The sequence below is a fragment of the Pagrus pagrus genome, assembly GCF_965226575.1.
Source record: "Pagrus pagrus genome assembly, chromosome: 6".
NCBI classification, from domain to species: domain Eukaryota; kingdom Metazoa; phylum Chordata; class Actinopteri; order Spariformes; family Sparidae; genus Pagrus; species Pagrus pagrus.
The window spans coordinates 6,157,649-6,180,923 of NC_140190.1; the positions used below are offsets into that span (position 1 = coordinate 6,157,649).

Below are 23,275 nucleotides of genomic sequence, written 5' to 3' on the forward strand. Positions count from 1 at the left end.
AGCTCTTGTGGTATCTGATAATACAGATGGTTTTGGGTTTAGGTTTTAGATATACCTCGCTGAGCTCGCTGCCTCCACTTCTCAGAAGTGATTGTTCTGCTAAGGAACACAGAAACATTTATTTTCAGAAACAGGATCTTCTTTATGAACTACAGAACACACTGTTAACCATTTGATTTCTCCATTAGACAGTAGATTTAGTTTGAACTTGACGTTATTATTTAATACAGAAGTTGTACTTAAAATAAAGGAAAAGCTGTTAGAAGAGTGATTATATATTGAGTGTGTTTGGTTGTGGTTTGTGTTCCCTAAATGCCTATACATCCCTATTTTTTAAATAGAGTTTATTTTAAATAACAGAGAAAGTGATTTAAGTGGTTTTAATGTACACGTCAGTACCCAGTTCCCAAAAGTGACATTCCACTATGAATTATTTGCCATCATCAAAAAATGTAACCACGTACAGGAAACAGCGATGTTCCATTCAACATGTCGTGTATTGAGTCTTACTCACACACGCTAAGATCATTTTCGTCTTTTTTTTTTCTCTTCTTCTAATTCATCTTTTATTTTGTCAGCCATTTGAACGTCGAGAAAAATGAAAGCATTTGCATTGAAAGGACAGGTGGGTGTGAGACACCAGCGCGCGTCTGAATCGTAGCATTAAGAGCGGGGAGAAATATCAAAAGTAAGAACCATTCAGACGGCAGGAGGAGCAGGGATTTGAGCAGATATTAAAAGATGATTGTGCGTGGGCTTCTCTGCTCTGCTCCAGAGAAAGAATGTAAACCCTGTATCAGTCAGACGGAGGATAATAAACAGCAAAAACATCAGAACGGAGCACAACAAACACAAACAAAAAGATGGATGGGAAAAAGCGCGGCGTATAAATAGTTCAAATATTTCAAGTGATTTCAGAATGCGATGGTGAAATACTGGATGTTTGTGTCCTCAGCCGCAGCGAGTTCTCTTACTCTGCTGTAGTCTGCTCTTCACTGTAACTGTAATAAGGTCATTAAAGTCCACCAATAAAACATAATAGGCAAATTAAACTCATTATATTGATTTGCTATCAATATATTAGCTGCATGTGACAATTTTATTCTTCAATATAAGTCTACCCCATCATAAAATACAGTAAAGATAAATAAATAAATATGATTTAGAAAATTACTTGCAGGATCAGTGTCCTGTTATTGTTCAACACTGATCTCATATCTGTTCTGATAGCTGCATCAACACTGAAAAAACCATTGATCTTTTCTGTTATTACGTGTTTTTGGTTTTAAAAGACTTTGTTTTCGCCGCTCTTTGTCTCACATATCACTGTTTTGATCTGTTGTTCTCATGTAGGCATTGCAAGACAGGATGAGAGGTTCAGAGTTCAAAGTGATTTCCTCTCCACTTTGTTGTTACTTTGTCAAATTGGACAAATGAATACACGTCAGAACTGTGTGCAGAAACTTGTTTTTTTTATTTGACAAAATAATAAGATCAGCTGCTTCAATAGTCTGACTCAATAGTTGAAATAAAAAAAAGTAGTCTTGAATCTTACACACACGATAACAGAGTTGTGCTGTATGTGGAGACAGATTTCAACCACCAGCACAAATCCTTAAGGGAAACAATGTCAGTTTAAGGTGTTTTACACAGTAAGTTGGATCTTATGAGCTTGTCAACAATTTGCTGCAAAAATAGATTGAGCTTTGCCATTTTTAAAGTTGTACAGCATGAGGAACATGACCAAATAATAGGCTGGTAGCAGTGAAATAAGAAAGTGTTGCTGCTGGTGACTTCTCTATTCAGCTGCATCCCATTTTAATGGCTCTGCGATGAAGGCTTTATGTTTTGAGGTTGTTTTTTTTTCGTCCCATTCTTTCAAACACGATATTTAAAGAACACCCTCAGGGAATTTCCTCTAATTTGGCACAAACTTCCACTTGGACTGAAGGATGAACTAATTAGATTTTGGTAGTTAAAGGTCAAAGGTTGTTTTGACCTCACAAAACACATTTTTGGCCATTGCTCAATATTTCATGTGATAGATACGGCAAGATTTTACACAAATCACTAAGAGGATAACGTGATATTTTATATCCACATGTCCAATTCAGTTGAACATCATAATGTTCTGCGATAAAATGCTCTGGCCTTGATTCAAAGCTGTAGCTCAGGAACAACAACTTTACTGGTGTAAGGAGGAGGCATACGGTGTTGTCTGGAATGCAGCCTGCAACACAGAGAGGCCAGCATGGGTGAGAGTCTTGTTGGTCTCCTTGACCTTAAAGCTTCACTGTGCTTCAGACAACATCCTATGATGTCGTCTTACTAAATAAATATTTGTACCAGTTTGGAATGGGTACATTAGGAGGCAGCCCTGGTTTCATCCGACTGCCCCCTTGATATCTCTCCATAAATCCTTTTATGTGACTTGTGTGGCTTCATTGAACTTGGTTGTTCACACATAAAGAAAGGACAGAATTACTTGTGTACTTACAAGAATTACTTGTAAGGAGACCTTGAAATGGCAGTTGAAAAAAAAAAAAATGGTTGAAGCCCTCTCGCCGTCATTTCCACCTTTTGAAAAGGGGCTTTCAGAACATGTTGGACGATGTAACACACTTTAAAGTGGCCTTTTACAAAGCTGCTACTAACCGCAACAACATTCGATTGGCTAGATAATCTGCACCTCGTCAGTAACTATATCATTTACTTAAACAAGAAGCATGACCCGCTCTACTTTGACTCAGATTGGCGTACCCTGATATTCAAACCCTAACCAATCTCACTCCTCATACGTACACCAAACTTACCCAACAAATAAAGGTCATGAGTACTAGAGGCAGAGTAGGGTGGGTCATGACTGTGAAACAAAAGAAAAAGATTTTTGTTTGTTATGACCTCTGCCAAGGAGGTTTTTTTTTACCAGTGTTTGTTTTTTTGGTGGTTCCTTGGCTTGTAATGCGGATCCTGATAAAGGGATGGATCCAGGATTTTTTTCTCAGTTTCTTTAACATTGAAAGATAGGGCGCTGTTCTACAGTTTTGATACTTTTTTCAACGATCTACGTACAATTTGATGCAGATCCTACACCTGGTGAGCTTAAATTATGGTTAAGCAGTTGTGGGTGGTTTCAAATTTAGGTTTGTTTGACATTTTCATTAGGCTTGATGAAATTAAAGGCGACTGTTGGGCTTTGGTGGAGGTATGCACTCTACTGAGTGCAATTCTAGTTTTAATCATGTGGTCACTTGCAAGAATTTCCATTTTATTTGATGTCTCCATTTTACTAAAGGATATAACTGTTCCAAGAACTGTGACGTTTGGCTTAAGAGACCGCTTTCTACTTTTGTTCAGGCCTCTTACTTCACTGATATGATCACTGGTGCTCTTATCCTTGAAGAAACGGATAGTGTTTCATTTCTAAAAAATGATTCAAGCAGGCAGCACTTCAGACTGAAAATGCGAATGGATAAATGTTATTTGAATGTAATAGTCGAGACCATTTTCGACCCTAGCTCTAAAGGCATTTAGCGATTCTTAGAGGGTCTCTATCATCGATGTCGACTCATGTTTTGTCGTTCTTGAATTCACTTGTCCGAGCTTCAGTTTGAATAGCTTTTGTCTGTTTTTTCATCAGAACCATGTGGAGCCCAGCGAACAATAACGACCAGACGGGACAAGTGGCTGCCAGGATGGAGACTACTCCGTCCAGTGCGAGCATCTCCATCTCTCAGCAGCAGGCACCCAAGAAATTTGCCCCTGTGGTCGCACCCAAGCCCAAGTTCAACCCTTACAAACAGGCGGGAGATCCTGCCCATGCTGACACTGCAGGTAACAACACAGGAGGAACCACTACATCACTGAAATCGAGCTTTTATACTGTCACTTTAGACACAGATTTGACTAGACCACTCTATATGTTTAGAGAGCATCTTAACTTTGTTTACAGCCTGATCAGACCAAACTGTCCAGGATCTCCTACCTGACAAATATCATACTTTACTGACATCATACATACTTTATATATTAAGTTGCACTCTCCTTTTTTAGCATCAGTCCCCATCCATGTTTTTCGTCCGCTTAAATTATTTATTTTTCTCAACAATGAACTCGACAGCTTTCCCTCAGGAACAAGTGAACTTGAGTAGCAATGTCATTGTATTGATTGTAAGTAGTCCTTCAGTCTCCTGCAGACTGATTTTAAATCTGCACAAAACCCCAACTTTAAATGACCGACTGTGTTTCACTTTCGAACAGCTACTGAATCTTCCTTCGTTTCCTTCATTTCCTAAACCCATTTATAAATCAGCACTACTAATATGATATATACATCCTTTTTCATCTGTTCTTTGCCAGATACAAGAGCATTTTAATATTGGTTTCCATAGTTACACATTTTCACAGTCCTAAAAAACTTAATTTGAAATTGATAAATGATGTGACTTCAACCTACTGTATAATGTATGTGGTTTTTGACAAGACTTCACCAAAGCTTTCACAATCACCTGCAAAACAGAGAGGAGCAGTAAATAATGTTAGAAAATATAAAAAATAGAATGACAAGTAGAGCACAAACCTCCGCCAAGGCCCAACAGTCGCCTTTAATTCAATTGAGCCTAAGCCAATATCAAATAAATCATATTTAAATCTGCTGGATCAGGATTTTGTCTGGATCTGCATTAAATTGTACTCACTCATAGATACCAGCCACCGAGATACGCCAATATTTTTCTTCAAAATCCATGCATTCCCTGAGAATTTAACAAAAATGTTTAAAAAATGCTTGCAATGGTAAAGAAAGTGAGAAAAAACAGGGTCCATTCTGGGCCAAGACCCATCCTCCATCCAGGTTTCATGGAAATCCGTTCAGTAGTTTTTGTGTAATCCAGCTCACCAACCAGCCAATCAACCAGCCAACCAACCAACCAACCAACCAACCAACCAACCAACAAACCAACCAACAAACCAAACAACCTTAACCAAGCGAAAACGTAACATCCTTGGCAGAACTGGAGCTGGAGAATAGGAACATATCAAGGCACTGAAACACAACATGATCATTCACCTTTACATTTTGTTTGTTTTATTGCAACACCGATCTTATTTTTGGCTTTTGACTTTTGGTTATTGTTTCTGCTAAGTTCTGCTAAGAACATCTGGCTGCGGCTGACCGTCCATACCGTTCGTACAGACAACTCAGACTCTGACCGAGTACGCTCGTTCCTTTTTTAACTTCTTTACATTTGTCAAGTGGAACCGCAAATCTTTGCATTAATTGCACATTTTTGTGGATGAAATTTTTCGTCGTGCATACAGTCACATCTTTGCATTGTCTTTCTTTCAGTCATGCAACCTCTAAAATATCCTTCATGTTCAGTCTAAACACATGTCTAAAAAGCTTTACAGAAATTGCTAACAGAAGCTAATGGCGTTTTGACATGCATATTTCTGGGAGGTTTGCTGAATCAGTTGGTGGTAACTTGCAACTTTTGTGTATCTGAGAAGTACTGGTACGTGAAAAAGTAATGATTTACATATATGATTTACATAAAATTAAGAATAACACATGGTCGATATGGGGGATAGCTATCACATCTCTTGCACCCAGCTAGTTTACATGATTAAAGTTCTTGACTGTAACAGAGGCCGTGTTGCATACCTAATTTGTAATGAACATACAGTGTAAGTACTGTGGTTTTTCAGTCGTGTGAGTTCAGGAAGCCTTGTGCTGTCTGCACTTTCAGGTCTCTTGGGAGCTGATGGTTTGTGTGAGAAAGGTTTTAGTTCTACAAAAACACATCGCTAATAGAGGTTTAGGTCTATCATTTTTCTGAGTAACTTATTTAATTAGTGTTTGATTAGTGATTATGGTCTTGCATTACTAAGGTTTATGTTTCAGCCAAATCAAATCCTCAAATAATCAAGAATTGAGCTGAACAAACACAGAGGCCAAACAGGCTTTGCTCTGCAGAGCACGAGCGTGTCTGTTTTACATGAGGCAGATATGACTCCACCGTGCAACTACTGCATTCATAATCACCTCTGCTGAGTGATATCTGTTGAGAGAGAGGCTGATATTATGCGATGTAATATTTAGTTGCCTTCTTAAAAAGGCTTTTGCTAAATAAAGACTGCTCCTGTAACAAGTAAGTGAAGAACTGTGAGGAAGCGTCTGTTTCATTGTTCGGTTTATGTGTTCATATTTTGGTGCTGAAAAACATGCGCCAGCCTTTTCAACTCAAAGAAACACAATAATAGGATGATCTATGCAAATGAAGAGAAACCACTCTTTCTCTGCTGTTAAGAATAATATGAGAATAAATGCCATGTGAAATCTTTTTCGGTTGGTGGTGAGAAATAATACAATAATAACACACCTCCTCCACCTTACCTGTAGGCCTTTTACTGGCATTGATGCTTCATTTTTGCATAACACACCACTTTGTTTAAAGATTGACCAAAATCCTATTATTATTATTTTAATTATAGAGGTACAACGTGACACACAAGCTATCGCCCATCCATATACTGTATCTCCACCCTCCCCATCTGGTATATGTGTTGTAATGTGAACATTATCTAAACCTCCACCCTCAAAACCCCCTGAGAGCCCTAGATTTCCAAAACAGGGGAAACGGTTATGAAATTCAGCGAGCAGCGAGAACACTGTCAGGTTGAAAACACCGCTGTCTGTGGGGGTTTGTGGTTTGAGTTGTGGACATGTCTGGTACTCCAGATGTTAGTTTTTGTAAAAAATTGTTCTTAGATGGCTCCTGTTTGAGCTGTGCCCACCAGGGAGGGGAAAAAGAACATCACCAGTGTTGAAGTTTTGGCGGTCCTGGGGCCTCATTTATAGAAACGCTCTTGAAATCATTTCTGATGGTGTGCTTATGTTTTCGAATTATTAAAGATGGTGAGCATAAAAACCTTGTTTAAGCAGGTTCTGAGAATCCAGTTTGAAACTTATGATCGTGTCTCCATAAATCTCAAATCAACTTAAATAGACGGCAACTGCTTTGCGATTTCCCCCTCATACAATGGAAGCATAAATGTAGGTTTGGAAGGGAATATCCATGGACCAAGAGAAGAAATCAAAACTTCTTGAAAACAAGATGAGGAGATGATGGAGGAGATTGAAGCCAGGAAAGACATATCAACCAGTGTGGACAAACACGCTTGGGAATGTGTTGCCGCTGCACGTTGTAAATCTGTCTTATAGGTTAGGCCCCTGGATGAGATGTGTTTGAGAGGCTCCAAATTTTTGTGGTCTACTAAAAAATAATATATTAATATATTTGGAGCCCTAGTACATAAGTTATTGTGGCAGATTCAGTTAAATATAATCAAACAGTATTCGACTGTCACACCTAGAAGAAAGAAACAAAACGAACCCTTAATCTCTTATTATTGACATTTACCTCTGGCCACAGATTTTTAGCAAATTAAAAAAAACAAGATTTTATTCCCAGTTGATGATTTGTGGCATTATTAAAGCCTTGTAATTCCAAAATGTCATTTTTACGACAAAACATTTAATCTCGAGCGGTTGCCACTGTCTTATTTTCCACAATTAATCAATGTCTGGGTATTAAGAGGATTAATGAAACAATATAAAGAGGGTGGGGATACATTTGTAGATGATAAAAGTGTTGTAATGTTGTACTTTGTGATGTAAATGCTGAACTTTAGTAAATTCAGTCTCACCAGAGTTACATTGTTAAAATCTCATGACCTCTGTGACTTGAGAAAAAACTGTTAATCCACTTTTTCTTTTTTTATCTCTCACACTGTTCACATTGACAGTAATTACATAAACCGGGTAATGCTTAGAGTGTCTTCTTCATTGTAAAGATTTAGCAGAGGTCAACTACACCGTCGGTTTGAAAGGGGAAATATGGAGACAACACTAATTAATAACTGTTTTAAAGTCCTGCAGCTTTTATTAGGATTGTGTTTAACATTATCTTACTGCTTGTATCTAATTTCCTACTGGCTGCAGCATCTGGTAGTGAAAATTCAGCTGGTAAAATCTCTCTGACTTCTGGGCTGCTACAGCATTATTTTTCATTAAAACATTAATTTTAATAAAGAGACTGATGACTGGTTGTTGTCAGCATTTTGAACATGCGAATATGTAAAGCCATCAGCAGACATCTCCACTTGTCAAAGGATAAGACGTCTTTATGAACAGATAATCTGGGTCTCTCTGTATTTATTTATTTAATATCTTTTATATCAAATGTGGGGACTGTCTGATGTAAAATTGAGGATTAGCATAAAAATTAGGGGCGAGTCAATTTGGCACAGCGCCTCGCTGTCCTTTTGTCTAGCAGGGGCCAGTGTCAGGGCTGGAATGAGCAGTCGGAGGTCGTGTTTATTGTGGGGACAAAGGAGCCGGTGCAGACGGGGGCGGTTAGCGAGGTCTGCCCTCAGATTTTTTTTTGGGAGAACTTCATGATTAAGCCCCAGCAGGAGGAAGTGAAAGACATATAGGTCTCAGACACTCAAAATTCCTTACAACAGATCAGACTTTAGGGTTTAAGTTGATCTCATATGGTACATGTTGTGCAGGAAGGTCTGTCGGGATTGATTTATAAAGATGAATTATACTATGTAGAGTAGCCAGTGCTCCAGTTCTTTTCTGCGGGTTATCTGCTGCAACATCTGAACTGAGAGATATTTAAGTTTTCAGGGAAATGTACCAGGATATGAATGTAAAGGATGTGTGATTAGATCGGTAGCAGCTCTGCAACACAGTGTGGGAGAAATGGACAAAATATCATGAATACAGTACAAGGTAATGCAATCCAGTGCAATAGCACTGCAATACCTTTCTAAAGCATATTAGCTTCAGTTTTGTTAAAAGAGTATTGACAACAGTGCGTCATTTACTGTAGGCTGTCAAGCTTTGAAAACTAGTTAAAAAGCCTCCATGTTATTGGCAGACGGAGGATGTAACAGGTGCAGTGCATTGTGGTGTAAGCTGGCCTTCCTTGATCCCTCATATGCCTGTCTTTATGCTAATAGCTTACTTTCTACCTTGACATCCTTTTCAATTTTATTTAAACTCACAGAAATGATATCCTTGATAAAATGTTTTGCACACGTGTTTTTTGGATGTCTGCAGCTGTCTGCATAGATCAACACATACAGATGACTAGTTAGAGTCTGCTCAGTGCTCCCTGGGACTTCTCTATTTCAGTGCAAACTACGCGAATATCATATAAACGTGATGTCGAGGACAGAGGTCACATTCCTGAAACAGTTTCTGTTTAGTCAGACCAGTAGTTACTCTTTAATTCCATTCAACTGATTTATTTTGATATTATATTGCCTTTCATTCAATACATGCACATAACATTCGAATCGATATTTGCCTTCCTCCCTTGCGTTATTTTTAAATTTACTACTTTAAAGGTGCAATATGTAGTTTTGGGGAAGAAATTTTAATCCGAAGAGAAGGATCTTCTTCGACTGATTTTTTTTTATTTTTATGCCCAAACAAACTAATTAAACAAACTCTTTGTTTTCACGACTGAATAATCAAACTGACCTTAAAGGACAGCACAAACTCAAACTGTTTTACTTTGTTTATGTTTGGCGGACCCTGCCATCTTTCTAGCTTCAAACAGTGTTTTGGGACCTTATTTTCCTCTGAGAACAGCTTGTTTACTCTGTGGAGAAAATAAATATTTCTGAGTTTGTATTATTACCTCATTAGTATTGTAAATATTAAAATTCTGAGTTTGAATTTCTTCTCCAGAACTACTTCCCTTTAATCTTTGTGATACAGTATTTCAAAAACCTTCTTCAAATGTCTGTTTATAATGATCTTATTCAATTGTTTAAATGGGGATTTTTTTTCTGTGTGAAGTGTATGTAAATATTCTTCTGGTGTGTCTGCCACCAAAGAAAAATGACTCATACTGAAATGAGTCATCATTAGCAACTTCATTCATGATATTAAAATATTAAGTGATTAAAATCTATAACCTGTGAATCGGGATTCCTTTCAAACACCAGACCAAACCACATAAAGAAACACCAAAGTCATTTTGTGCCAGAAACACGGCTAATAGGTTTTTTTGTAGCGAAGTAATCATAGTGAAAGTTCCAAACATCCGAGAAGTGCTGTTTTTTTTCTTCTAATCAAACTTCTCGCACTAAGTTACCAGAAACGCGCTAATTGTTCGCTCAGAGCGGTTCAAAAGTGTCGACCATGTGCATAAGCTGTTTTTATTCCTCCCTGCTTGACTGGCCAGAGGCAAACTGACTACCGGTTGTTATGTCAGAGTCCCTCATGGGTGTCACCAGGAGAATTTACAGGAAATCCACCAATGAGTGTGTCAGTGTCCCCATAGAAACCACAGGCTCCTGCTCCAAGCGTATACAAAGGCCACTTTTATCTCGGTAGAACGTGTACCTCAACTACTTGTTGTATTTTGCCTCCACTGTGTGTAAAGTCTTTATCAGTGAATTATGTGACTCTTTTCATCTTTGCTTCAAAGTTCACACGTTTGTTTTGTGTGTTTTGTTCTCGGATGTGTTTTTATAGTGTTGAGGTTTTTATCGACATTTCGTCCGTTTATAGTTCGATGTGAAGTGAAGCCACAATGAGACTTTTCACTTCTCTAAATTCTGTCCTTATCGTCGCGTTGTGAAAATGTTTTCTCAAGATCGTGTCTGTTCTTTCAAAGTGGTGTCAACACAATCAAAGGAAGTCTGAATGCTGAGTAAGATTTGAAGAACAAATTTGCACGTGTCAAAAAGTGGTCTTCTATTTGATCCTATCAACTGCTCTGGCATAAAGAGATGTTGGATTATGAGACAACACATCGTATGCTGTGTGGAGTTTTGAACCCGATATGGATTTTAAAATTTTTTAACACAATTGATTGGTGGATTGTATTGTTTTTTTTTTTTCTAAACTGGTAACATTAAAAAAGCAAAAATTGACAGATGAAAGAGACACATCTGACAATAACTCAAAAACATTGCCAATGGGAATTCATGCTAATTTTAACTTAACCCTCCTCCTCTTGGGTGCACCTAAATTATGTGCTGGTGCACCTTAATAAAAACATTAAGCGCACCCAAGAATACATTTTAATTTAATTTCTTACACATTGTTTATGATTGTTAACAGGAATCAAGGTGCAAATACATGTTTTTATTTAATTTAAATCACAGCACATGCAACAACAAATTAGGCTAACCTCAATTGTCAGTTAAAATTATCTGTTAATTTCAGGTGCACCAGTGATATCAATGAAAATGTTTAGTTACGCGCTCTCTAGACCACAACTACCAGTTGTTCCAGACGTCTTATTCTTTATTCCGGTACAAGATTTCTGTTGGTGGATTACTGCTGTCAAAGGGCCTTTTGTTTCTTGCGCTCTGGTTGACTCCCTGACCAAGGCTTGACGCCGAAAGGCGACATAGTTGTTTTAAGGTCTAACATTAACTTGCTAGTACAATACAGGCATTTTAATAGTTTGAAAACAAGGGCCCTGGAGTTTTTCTTGTACCAATCTGTCTGAGATTAAGTTAATATCAGCCAATATTTTGGCTTTACTTTACATACTTGATACTAAGTTGCATCATGCCGTTAACAGCTCTTTTTAAGCTGTTTGATAACATCTCAGCGGCTACAGTTAACAAGCCCAATGAATGTGTTCTCTGTCAAAGAGATTAAGATGCTTAATAAATTACATTAATTATCCATTAAATGGTAATTATGTTTAAATGTCACCATTTACACTGTGGAACTGTACTTATTAGCATGGGAGCTCCCGTACAAGTATGTCAATTGAAAAGGCCGTGAAGCCATATGATATAAGTGGAAGAGTTCAAAGTGGATGTATGGCCTGTCACGTCACGTCACACACTGAACTGAACTTACTTGAAGTTTACAGTAGATTCTCAGCATGGCAGAGGCTGCTTGGAAAGGTTTCAAGTTATGAAACTGTCTGAGTTTACACAGCAGTGACTGTCTGCTGTGACATTTGACTGGCTTCATTTACTCTCTCTCCCGTTTGTTTATAAGAAATGACAGCGGCGCTCCCCACTTCGCCTTTGATGAATCACACTTTCGCTCATCAGCAAACATTACCAACATCGCATTTTGAGGCACTAATTGTTCAGCCCATTTGACGCCTTTGACTTTAAAGATAAAAAGGCCAATTCTGGATTCAAACCAGACACCTTTTCACAGTATTTGTTTCTTTGCTTTCATACAAAAACCTAATCCTTCTATTGTTCCCGATCTGAATTTCTCTCCCGTGGGAATTCTTTTTAGAGTAGCAGAAGCCAATTTTGGTCTGCTCCTTTACACTTAAAACAAGTATATCTCCAAAGACCTCAAATCCCTCCCTTGCATCTCTAAACCAAATGAAGTCATAAATCACTCTTCTACACATATCATGCTAATTAAGCGCAGGGCTCAGCTGCTCTTCTCCAGCGGAAGATGGAATAAAATGGGTCCATAATTATGTCAAAACAATGTGCTCTCAACCTCTGCCACAGCACATTTGGAACGGGTACGTGGAGATAAAGCATGTGGACTGACACCCAGGATTTAAAACACTTTGTCCATTTTTGTGTGGAAGGGATTATGGATTTTTTTCGCCACTGAATAAAGTAAAGCCACTTCTCTGATTTTTCTCCTCTATTTTAATACAGATTACTTCAGGTTTGTGCAAATATAAAACGATGAACAATTTAGATTTTAGGGGTCAGGTACCGGAGAAGTTTTATAACTCCACATTCCAACGCTTCGCTGCATGAAGAGCCGTCACGTGACACATGTGGAACCACACTGTCTCACTCCCCTGTCCTTATTTTGGCTTACTGTAGCATGCGTGAACGCTAACGGACGCCGGCAACTCACATTTTTAGCAATAAATCATGTTCAGATTGTGGGAGATAATTTATGTTCTGTGCGTCCAAACACACAGGCAAACATGCTGTGTGTTTTTATATAGGACAGAACTCCCTGTGTTTGAGGTTTCTTCAGTTTTATCTCTTCTGCTCTCAGACACTTCCCATCACTGAAATGTTACATGCGTAATGCGAAAGGCAGTTGTGCTGGGCTTTGTCCTAAGTCTTTAAAGAACAGATGGCCACCGTTAGCATACGTGTAACTCTGATAGTATTGTATGTATGTAAATCTGTAAACATATGCTCAACCTTCAGCCCCCACAGAACATATTAATCCGCACCACAGAGCAGAACTACTTAAAAAAAGACTCTTTTCTGCAGCTTTCACTGACAAACAGGAGAGTCAAAGCACTGACATATAGACAGGTAAGTATAAGTCTATCACAGCTCTCAATCATTAGTCATGTACAGTACTTGAAGTGTTTATAAATGTACCACTTACGTGACAAACAAAGTTTGATATTAGTCCCAGCGTCACAGCTGGATCCATCTCCACCCTTTTATCTCCCCCCTAACAATACTCTGGTTCCCGATAACCAATTATACCTCTTATGGCCTCTCAAATAACTTTAATCACTGATTAGGATTCCTTGTTCACAAAGAAGCTACTTAAAAGTAATTGCTCAATAAAGAGAGGGGAAGTTGTCGCATTAAGTAGGTCTTCCTGCTGCTTCTCTCATTAGTGCTCACTTGGAGCTTTCAACTCCCTATTGTCACAAATGGAGCCTGTTTCATTCACAGCACAGAAGCCATTCTCACTCCGCTTTAAAGCCTGACAGCGTAAGCGCGGCGCAAACCAGCAGAACAGAAAGTGCTTAACAGCTCAAACCTGTGTTGATTTAAGATTTATTAGAAATAGCAGAAATATTGTCCGCATCAGTGATGCAGATGGACTGCAGCAGAGACCCAGGGATCAGTCCCTGGAGGTGGTGTCTCTGGTTGGTCACATTTTTCAATAAACACAGCCAACTGTGTGTGGTCGGTGGGAGGCCAGCGAGGGATCTCGCAGGGACCCTGAGATACTGGTTGGTTATGAAATAGATCCACGTAAGGAAGAAATAATATATAAACACGGTCTGTGTGCATGATGTGGATTTTTTTCTGCCAATACCAATAATTACCTGCTTTCATGATAAGATAACTGCTAATATTTTATTTTTATGATTTAAAAAGAAGATTGTAAGATGTAGTTAGTGCACAGCTGAGGATAATAAAGGCTAAGATGCAGTGAGCAAAGCCGGACGGATGGATTCTTCTTCTCTGTGTTTATTGGTGGACCGCAAACCAATTTTTAGGTGCAAACAGCCACCTACTGTAATGGAGTTTGTTAATGTTGTTATTCTTAAGTCAGTGAAAGCAGTTTGACTTCATGCTACTCTATTAATCGGCTAGAATTTCATGGATAAACCGATGAAAAGCCAATAATAGAAATGTCCTAGTATTGGGCCGATTTATTCTATCACTGTAGTTGAGAGGAGAGTTCCTCTTTGTTATATAGCAGCCAGCAGGCAGAAGAATAAACAAGAAAGTGTTTGAATGATGGCAAAAGCGTCAAATTGACAATTAAAGCTACCCTGTGGAGCTTTTGACCACTAGTAGCTCTGTAGAGTAACGTTGTTATGAGTGGGCCCCTGTGACACGTGGATGCATATGTACACATACGATAACTCAGGTGATGTAATGTACATGTTCCTGCAGCCATTTTTGAAGATGTGCAGCAGTGCACATAGAGTGGCAGATAAGAAGAGGATTGCAAGCTGGTAAACATGAGAGTAAACAATACTAGATTTAAAATACTGCAATAATGCATTCAATATTTTTGTCTGACCTCAAGGAGACGCACAGTGCTTTTTGGTGAGAAACACTTAAAGGAAACGTAACTTGTGTTTGTTTACAAGAAAGCCCCATGGGACGGCTCAAGTTGCAGCTTTAATTTATTTTTGCGGTGTGATAATTGTTCAGCCACAGCTATTTAAATGTGTGCATATCTCCAGAGTGAGTTACTGTGTTAAAAGGGCGTGTTTTTACTGCTCTTTGGCACGGTCAATTTCTACAACTCTGTAGAGACGGGTTCCAATTTCTAGCGTTGAAGCCAGTAAAATCATGATTAATTGCAATTACACTGTATTTATACGCCACGGCTAAACATCTCCTGGTTACCAGTGATGTTTCTTGAAATGCAGAAAATGTCCTTTATTGGAGAAATAAGATATACTATTGTAATTGCCACTTAATTAAAAAAACACTTTTTTCTTTGCTGTCCCTGCATCAGCCACAAACATCTTCAAGGTTGAGTGCAGGCATTCATAAGAGAAAGTGATTCTGCTTGGAAGGATTACAAGGAATAAAAACACAAGTGGTGATTGTGTCTTCCACCAGCACTTAAACACATTTCAATCCTAAATGACTGGCATGAAGACAGATACTAGAAAAATAAGGTCGAGTGCGGGAAGATAACCAGAAAGATCCTTTCAGCAAAGATGCTTAATGACCCCTGTTCCAGCTCCAAGTCTCTGCTTTCCACTGTTCCACATACAGAACTCTAAGACCTTTTCAATAAAACATGCATCTCTGAAACATTTACAACTTTTGTGTTTCCTGAAATGATAAATCCAAAACATCTTTGATGTTCGAGAGAAACGTACATGAAACTTAATGTTTTAATTCTCTGTAATCCACAAGTTACAAGTGACTTATATTCTGGCAAAAAGGATCTGTGCTGGAGCGAGAGGGGAGGGAGGACCGGGGCAGATCCTTGTTGTCGAGCAGCATATTTTATTTTCTCTCCCAGAGGTTTAGAGGAGCTGTTACACTCTGGAGTTTTAGCGGAGGTCACAAGGTTATTATATAAACAATTCACATGGAGGCCCTCCAGCACCCAGAGGGAATGTTTAATGCAATGCTCACAATTTCTGAGATGTTGTAATGCTCAAGACGCAGACATGTGTCCAATTTTAACCATGCTGCATTATCTCTCTCTCTCTCTCTGTCTTTCTTTTTTTTTTTTCTTCTTCTTCTTCTTCTTCTTTCCGGCTGTTTTGTCGAGGCAAGTGAAAACCACGCTTAATTAATTTGGTCAGCTGCCTTGGATAAACTACATTGATGACATCAATTAGATTCTAATGAAAACAGATAAAAGCCATGGAAAGCAAATGGAATTTCTGAACAGGACTCATCAAAGTCTTAGCATTGGAACAAATTCCCATTACGTCTCATAAAAGCCTTTAATTTGCGAAGCTCATGTCTGGTTTGGTACTTAGAAGTACATGGTCAAATGATTCAGTCTTAAGTCCTGTGCCAAGAGAAGCCAAATCAGAATTTAATTTGGCACATAACTCCTTATCCTGTCTGAAACATGTGGTTGGATGCAATCCTTGGATTAGCGTGGACTTTAGAACCACAAATTTGGCTTGTTTCTCCTCCTTTGGCAGAACAAACACCTAGTCTAACCCATTTGTAACAGAACATGTACATTTCCAATCTCGGGGAGAAAAAACACACATGCTTACTCCAGATTAGTGCTTCTTAGTTAACCAAATTGCTGCAATTATACGTGTCAATCCATTGACGTGGGATGACAAGACTTCACTTTGTCTCGTTCTGTCTTTTATAATAACTGAATAACTTCTTTCGACTGTCTGACTCCGTTTTTGAAGTTCAAGTTCAGTTATGATGAACTGCATTTTATACGGTGGTGCTTTAAGAAATGGTGAATGCACAATAAACTGTTTTTCCTTTGCCACGTGATGTCTTTACAGATTTGTTGGGATCACCATATATGTATATTATTATTAATTATTAACTTGTAATCATGAGAGTTTGGATATTGTTGTATTGTGATATAATATATAATAATAAGTGATGTCGTTTTTTAAACTTACCTGACTGTTGTAATTGTTCTAATACTTGTCTTTACCCACATAGACATTATATCCACATTACTGATGATTATTGATCAAAAATCTCATTGTGTTAACATTTTTTAATATTAAAACACAAAAATATTGTCGAAGTATCAATACTGAGGTATTTGGTCAAAAACAAAGCGATTCTGAAAATATGAATATAATTCAGGCAGTATTTTGTAGTAAGTGACGCAGTATGAAATGCCGCACCGTTTTTCCCGTTTTGCTGTTTTTGCTGTTGACCAACTCCTGAGAGAAACCTGAGGCTCTTTAGCTGCTAAATAAACCTCTACAGTATGTTCACCAGCTAGTTGCTAACTTTGTCTGTCTATTTGGTGCTGAGCAGGTAGTGAACACTGGGTGTTTTAGAGCGTTTTAGCTCAAATCAGTTTCTAGTTGTGGCTAAAAACAACACTGATGAGAGATGTGACTGAACCAAAACAGAAAAAGCCCCTGGCCTTAAAACCAAAAAACAATAAGCTGAAAGATGCTAAAGTGCTCCGTAAAGCTGATACTGATAATTTTCTGTGGCTTCATCAATTAAATCCAACCCTTTCACATTAGCATAGTCATGTGATCCTTTTGTAACATAGAAATATTGATTCCAACAGTTTGAATTAGAGCCCGACCTATGTATTGGTTTACCAATATTATTGGCCTATCACAGATATATTGGTACACTGATATGAAAACTCTTTCTTTCTTTTTCTGTTTTTACAGAACATAGTTCAATAAAAAAGGAAAAATTGGGGTTATTCATAATTATTAAATTCCCAGTGAAGTTAGATGGCCGTGGTTGCAGTGGGATATGTGTGCATATTCTCCACACATCAGCGCGCAGGAGCTGTGGCAGATCCATTTTCTATAGAGTAGCCTTACGGTCTAATCAGCTCTCAACCTTGACTGTGCAGAGTGTCATGTGAACCGTTCGCTGTCTAGATTTGTATCTTTATTGTAACTGAAGGTTTGAATGAGTCACTTCAACCATAGATTTCTGTCCCTGTACAATTGTTCTTTCTAACTATTTCTGTATTGTTTTCTAACTTGTTTGTATCACATTTCTTGTTTTCTGCACCTGTCACGATTGTCTTTGAAAACGTGAATACAATAGAAATGAGTTATATTCATTAATTGTTGTTTGTTAATTCACTAGTGCAGTATCTGTTCTCTTCAAACTGTGACAGTTTGAATGTAGGAAAAAAGGGGAAGTATTTAATAAGCCGTTTTTGTTTCTCTTGGTGTGTGTGTGTGTGTGTGTGTGTGTGTGTGTGTGTGTGTGTGTGTGTGTCCATCCCAGCGGACTACCCTCCCCCTCCACCACCTGTGGAAGATTCAACCAGTTTCCCACCGTCCTCTGGTTCCTTCCCTCCTCCACCGATGAACTCGTATGATTATCAGGTGAGAGAAAAAGTGTTGTTGTATTACATTTTCTTGGCTGTCGGTAACTCTCTGAAAGTCGACGCAGAAAGCAAAGACAGCCCCGAGCCTTACACGGAGTTCATGTGGCCAGTCCAGCAAAACTGTCTGTCCATTTGAGTTGCAGCCAACTGCAGAGACGGCCAGCTCCAGATGCTGCCTGGAGCCAGCCACCCCGACTCGAGACCCACACACAAGCATACTTTCTTTACTTCTGAGAGCTCCAATGCAGGGAGGATAGAAGGCTGACACCTATTGGTGGCGCCTGGTCACATTTCTTTGCTTTGCTCGTCATAATACCCACAGGCATTTGTCCCTCCTGGGATATCTGGCCTCTACGCTCCTACTGACCCTCTCAGCACTTGACCTCTGCTGCGAAATCCTCCAAGTGCTTCACATTCCTTTTGTTCAATGTAAGCAGAGAAAAGATGTCCTCCTCAAGCCCCTCATTTGATCTGAGCACATTTTCTATCCTAAATGAACACTTCCTTTGTGGGTTTGGAGACAGAATGTTACATAGTTTAAATAAGTTATGCAATGTCTGTAAATTCGCCGCTCTTCCCACACACATTGTATACATAGAGAGTACAAGACTGCACCCTGCGGTTTAGCAGCGTATGCCCGTTCATATGGTGTTATGACCCTAATGTAAACTGCGGGCCATCTCATTGTTAAACATTATTTGAAAACGTGCAGAGCAATGCCAGTAACAGTTGTCAGTTTCATGGTTTTGTTTAACCAACGGGGTGTGAGGTTGAGCGAGTCAACAGAGCTGCTTTCCCTTAAAACATTTGGGATCAGCTGAGCACAGAAAGGGACACCCGAGCAGTTAGAAATGAAATAAGCCGCCAACAAAATGTACTTCTCGTATTAGAAATCTGTGGGAAATTTGAATTTTCAGCAAACCACTCGATCCCTGAACTTCCACACAAATCCTTCCTTCCATTTTTCATTTGAATTTTAAATTTAGTGGCCATGAACGATACCTGATCCGTTAGCTGGACTCTGGGCTCTATTTTTTGCGTAGGTTTGAACTCTGAATACCTAAATTCTTCATGTGTCAGGTAACATGAAGCTGTAACTACTCATCCTTTCTGAACTGTGGTTGGAGACACCAGCGTTCTTGTAAGACTTGTGCAAGGTCCAATTCAAATGTTCTAAAGGTTTCATGAAATTGTGCTCTTACTTTATTATAACAACTTACTTAAAAAACAAAAAAAAACGTGGACACAACTTGGATCTAGCGATTATTTTCATTGTCGTTTATTTTCTCAATTAATCGAATCGTCTACAAAATGTCAGGCAATTGTCCACAAGCAAAAGATATTCATTTTGTTTTCACAGATGACTAATGAAACCAGAATATTCGCATTTAACAAGCTGTAATCTCATTAGTTCATCAATTTGTCAGTTAATCATTGCAGCTCTCGTCACATGTGGTTCATGATACAGATAAAGAAGCATATCTTTGTGCTGATTGTTGTAATGTTGCTATTTCACATTTAACCAGACTACTCAACGTTATTCCTAAAGGGAAACAAATGGGACTTTATCACAGCAGACATCTTGACTCAAAGCAGGAGAAGCACAGACAGCATTTCTTACATTAATGATGGCTTCATTCCATTTAGTTGAGCTAGTCCTAGGTCTCTGGTATGGTACATACTCACTCACTGACATGAGACATGGGCCACCATTAAGTTTGGTTTTTGCCCCTCTGAGGAAAAAGGTTTGGGCACCCCTGCTTTAAGCTAATTAAACAACCTCAAACTCAACAGGACTTTGAAAATGTGGCTGTTTTTCTTTTCGCTTAAGAACAGCGATATATTTGGAGAGGCATAGTTTTTACAGGACAAATATCATATTTATTAAGCGGACATGATAACAGTAATTACCAGGTAATCACTACAGAGAGTTTCTGTCTCTATTTCCTGCTGACATTTCAGTCTACTTTTTTCTGAACAGTATAGACAGTAGAAATAAAAGATAAGAAAACATACACGTGCGTAATTAGTTTTAAAAGTGCTTTAGAGTTTTCACCTCTAACTCTTCTTCTCCCATCAGAATCTCCATGGCCATGCAACTTCATTCCTTAATACACCACTGGTATCTTAATTATGTGTCCTGTAGCCAGAGCAGAGCTCTTTAATTGTAGGCGCCGTTCAGAAAAAGGGATAGATATCCATCCAAACGTCTTTATATCTTGTTCTCTGTGCCTCAGTAGAGAAATTACTCACACTGAATGAATAAATGAGTGATGAAATGGTATTTCCTCAGAAGAGGGCAGAAAATATTTTCCCCCTGACTGAGAGAGATGTCTGGATTATGAGACGTTAAAGGTGAAACCTTTAGCAGGAGAGAGACAGAAAAAAAGCAGCTCGTTCTCATCATGGCTGTTGTCCACATTACGAAGCCCTACACAGCACATTCCAACCTATCACAAAGACTGCGATGTTTCCTTTCATCCTCCTCGTTATCACCGTTGAAACAAGTTTGCCTGCTTTTCTTTTGTTGATTTGAGACAAGCCATTAGTGTTTTGCTTTGTTTACCCCTCGCTCATGATTGCCTTAGATGTTTTAAAGCAGCAGCTCTGCTCCAAATGGAGGCAAACCCTGCCTGTAATAGATTGTGACAGGTAATCCAAACACATAACATTAGAATAAGAAGCAGTCACTGATCCAGCCAACTCAAAAAGCCCCCGCAGGCAATTGCAAGAAGACTTCTTGCAGTTGCAGCATAGTTCAGAAGACTAAAAATATATCTGTCATTCCGTGGAGAAATTCCCGGGAATTTTGTAGGAAACCGAGTGTCACTAATGGTCAAATCAATTTAACTACTTTCCAGATTTTTTTGTGCAACAGTTTTGTTTATCTTTTCTGAGATATTTTATGTATTTTTCTTTTTTTAATGCATTGAAGTTGTGTTTTCTCTGAGGTGAAACTGAAAAGATGCAGATGAATAAATGAGTGAGAGTGGAGTGATCCTGTTACCGACGCTTTCAAGCCTCCTCTGATAATAAAGTAGTTAAATAGAAATGGCAGCAATTCTTATCATCTTTTATAGAACGCATGTTTAAAATACTGGATAAAAAAAAAAAATCTGAGTTTAATTTTTAAAAAAGGAGCCTTTTGTTTGAAATACCGCTGAATGAGATTGTGATAAATAATGCATGAACGAGATACTGTAAATCCAAGTGCGCTGAAAAGCAGGAGGTGAATAGTGCACCGCCTTATGAAAGTTGTCTCTGAGACAATACATTGCTTCTTATTTCTCACCGCATTTCTCTGAGAGAAGTCTCTGCTATTGATGTGTGGCTTTCAAAAGGATTGTCTGAGGTCAAGGTGAAACATGAACTCTGAGACTGTAATCCAAAGTGTAAGGAGTGTGAAGAAAGCAGGAGAGAATGTCTCCGAGCAGCACCGAGTCTGAATTGCTCGTCATTGATGATTATCTCTCTATAACTTTTGAGTGCAGCCAGACAAAGGAACTTAACTGAGTGTCATTAAGGGCTGTTTTAGTGAGTGCACTCATTGTTCTGCACACACATGTGATATTTGATGTTTGATGTTCACAGAAAGGACCAGAGAAGACTCTGGAGGAGAGACGCTCCAGTCTAGATGCTGAGATCGACTCGCTCACCAGTATCCTGGCAGACCTGGAGAGCAGCTCGCCCTACAAGCCACGGAGCACACAAGTACGATACCTCGCAACTTCACACTAGTCAGAAGGGGGAAGTAACTTATTACATTTACAAGAACCGTATTTGAGAATAATTTTGAGCAGAATTGTGAACTCAAATCATTGTGGCTTGAGACTCGACTTGGAAATGAAAGTTAAAGACTTGTGACTTGACTTGAATTGAGACATGATGACTTGAATGGCTGTCAGTATTTTACTGTTTAAACATGATTTTTTTTTTGATTGAGAGGAATTTAAGAACTCAATAGCTCTTTATGTAGTTATTTATTTTTTGTTTGTTTAATTAGAATTATTATACATAATATCAATAATTACAATTCAGATTCAATTCCATATCATATTTTTTAAACGGGTAGATTAATCGGCCAGTGATATCATTATGAGACACATATTAAGACCTTTTCTCTTTCTAAAGACCAGAAACTGCAGGTAGGACTGCTGTTTTGATGGGAAACTAAGAACTCAACTTGACTTGCCCAATAAACAAAGACTTGGGACTTGCCACAGACATGAATTCACATGTCACTCTAACTTCACTTGATTTTTTACATGTTCGACTACTTTATAGTTTACCTAGGAAAATATTGTACGTTTTCCTGCATCAGATTCATCTAAAGGTTTTAGTGTCTGATCACTTTTGAGGTTAAAGATCCACTACACCAATTTTACACATTAAGGTCAGTTTACTTGTCATGAGTAGTGATGCTCAGTCTGAGAAAACAGTTGCATTTAATGTTGTCTGTGGCTTTGGATGGAGCTCTCTCAAATTTGACAAAAACGAACCTGATGATGTCAAAATGGGACTCCTTGTCATATCTCAGATGTTGTTGGCAGTTTTACTGAGGAGTGTTTCCCTCTCTGAACTCAGATGCTTTCATTGAAATAACTGTTTGAGTCTCAAAGAGGAGACATCATCTAATATATAGCAAAAAAGCAAAGGTTTGAGAAAAGTATAAAAAGAGTATAACTTTGCCCAGTTTAATTTATTTTTTCCACTCCAGATGAAGGTGCCCTGTGGAGCTTCCTCGTTAACAACAAATAAGTTATAATTACGTTCAGTGTTCCACAACAAAAGCATTATCTGTGTCATTGACCTAACAATTAAGTGTCAATAATGCCCAATGTATTTCCTTCCACAAATACATTTTTTTTCAGTTACTTTGCGTTGCATCATTTTCATCCATATTTGTAAGCTTGTAGTCTTTTTTGTTCTTGCCTTTGCTGATGCATTGTTACACTTTGTTGCATGTTACCAAGTGTTGATAGAACGATACAAACCAAAGATACTCACGAACGCATTGCTCCACAGCAC

General features: G+C 38.5%; 1 protein-coding gene across 1 annotated transcript in view; it reads left to right on the forward strand.

Annotated features, from left to right (window-relative positions):
- lpp (LIM domain containing preferred translocation partner in lipoma) overlaps positions 1–23,275 on the forward strand; it is a 152,585-nt gene that overhangs the window by 51,219 nt on the left and 78,091 nt on the right. The window contains exons 4-6 of the mRNA XM_084354004.1: positions 3,641–3,834; positions 18,145–18,245; positions 21,839–21,958. Coding sequence (XP_084210130.1) covers positions 3,645–3,834; positions 18,145–18,245; positions 21,839–21,958 — 411 coding nt within the window. The 5' untranslated portion in view covers positions 3,641–3,644. The remainder of the gene's footprint in view (positions 1–3,640; positions 3,835–18,144; positions 18,246–21,838; positions 21,959–23,275) is intronic.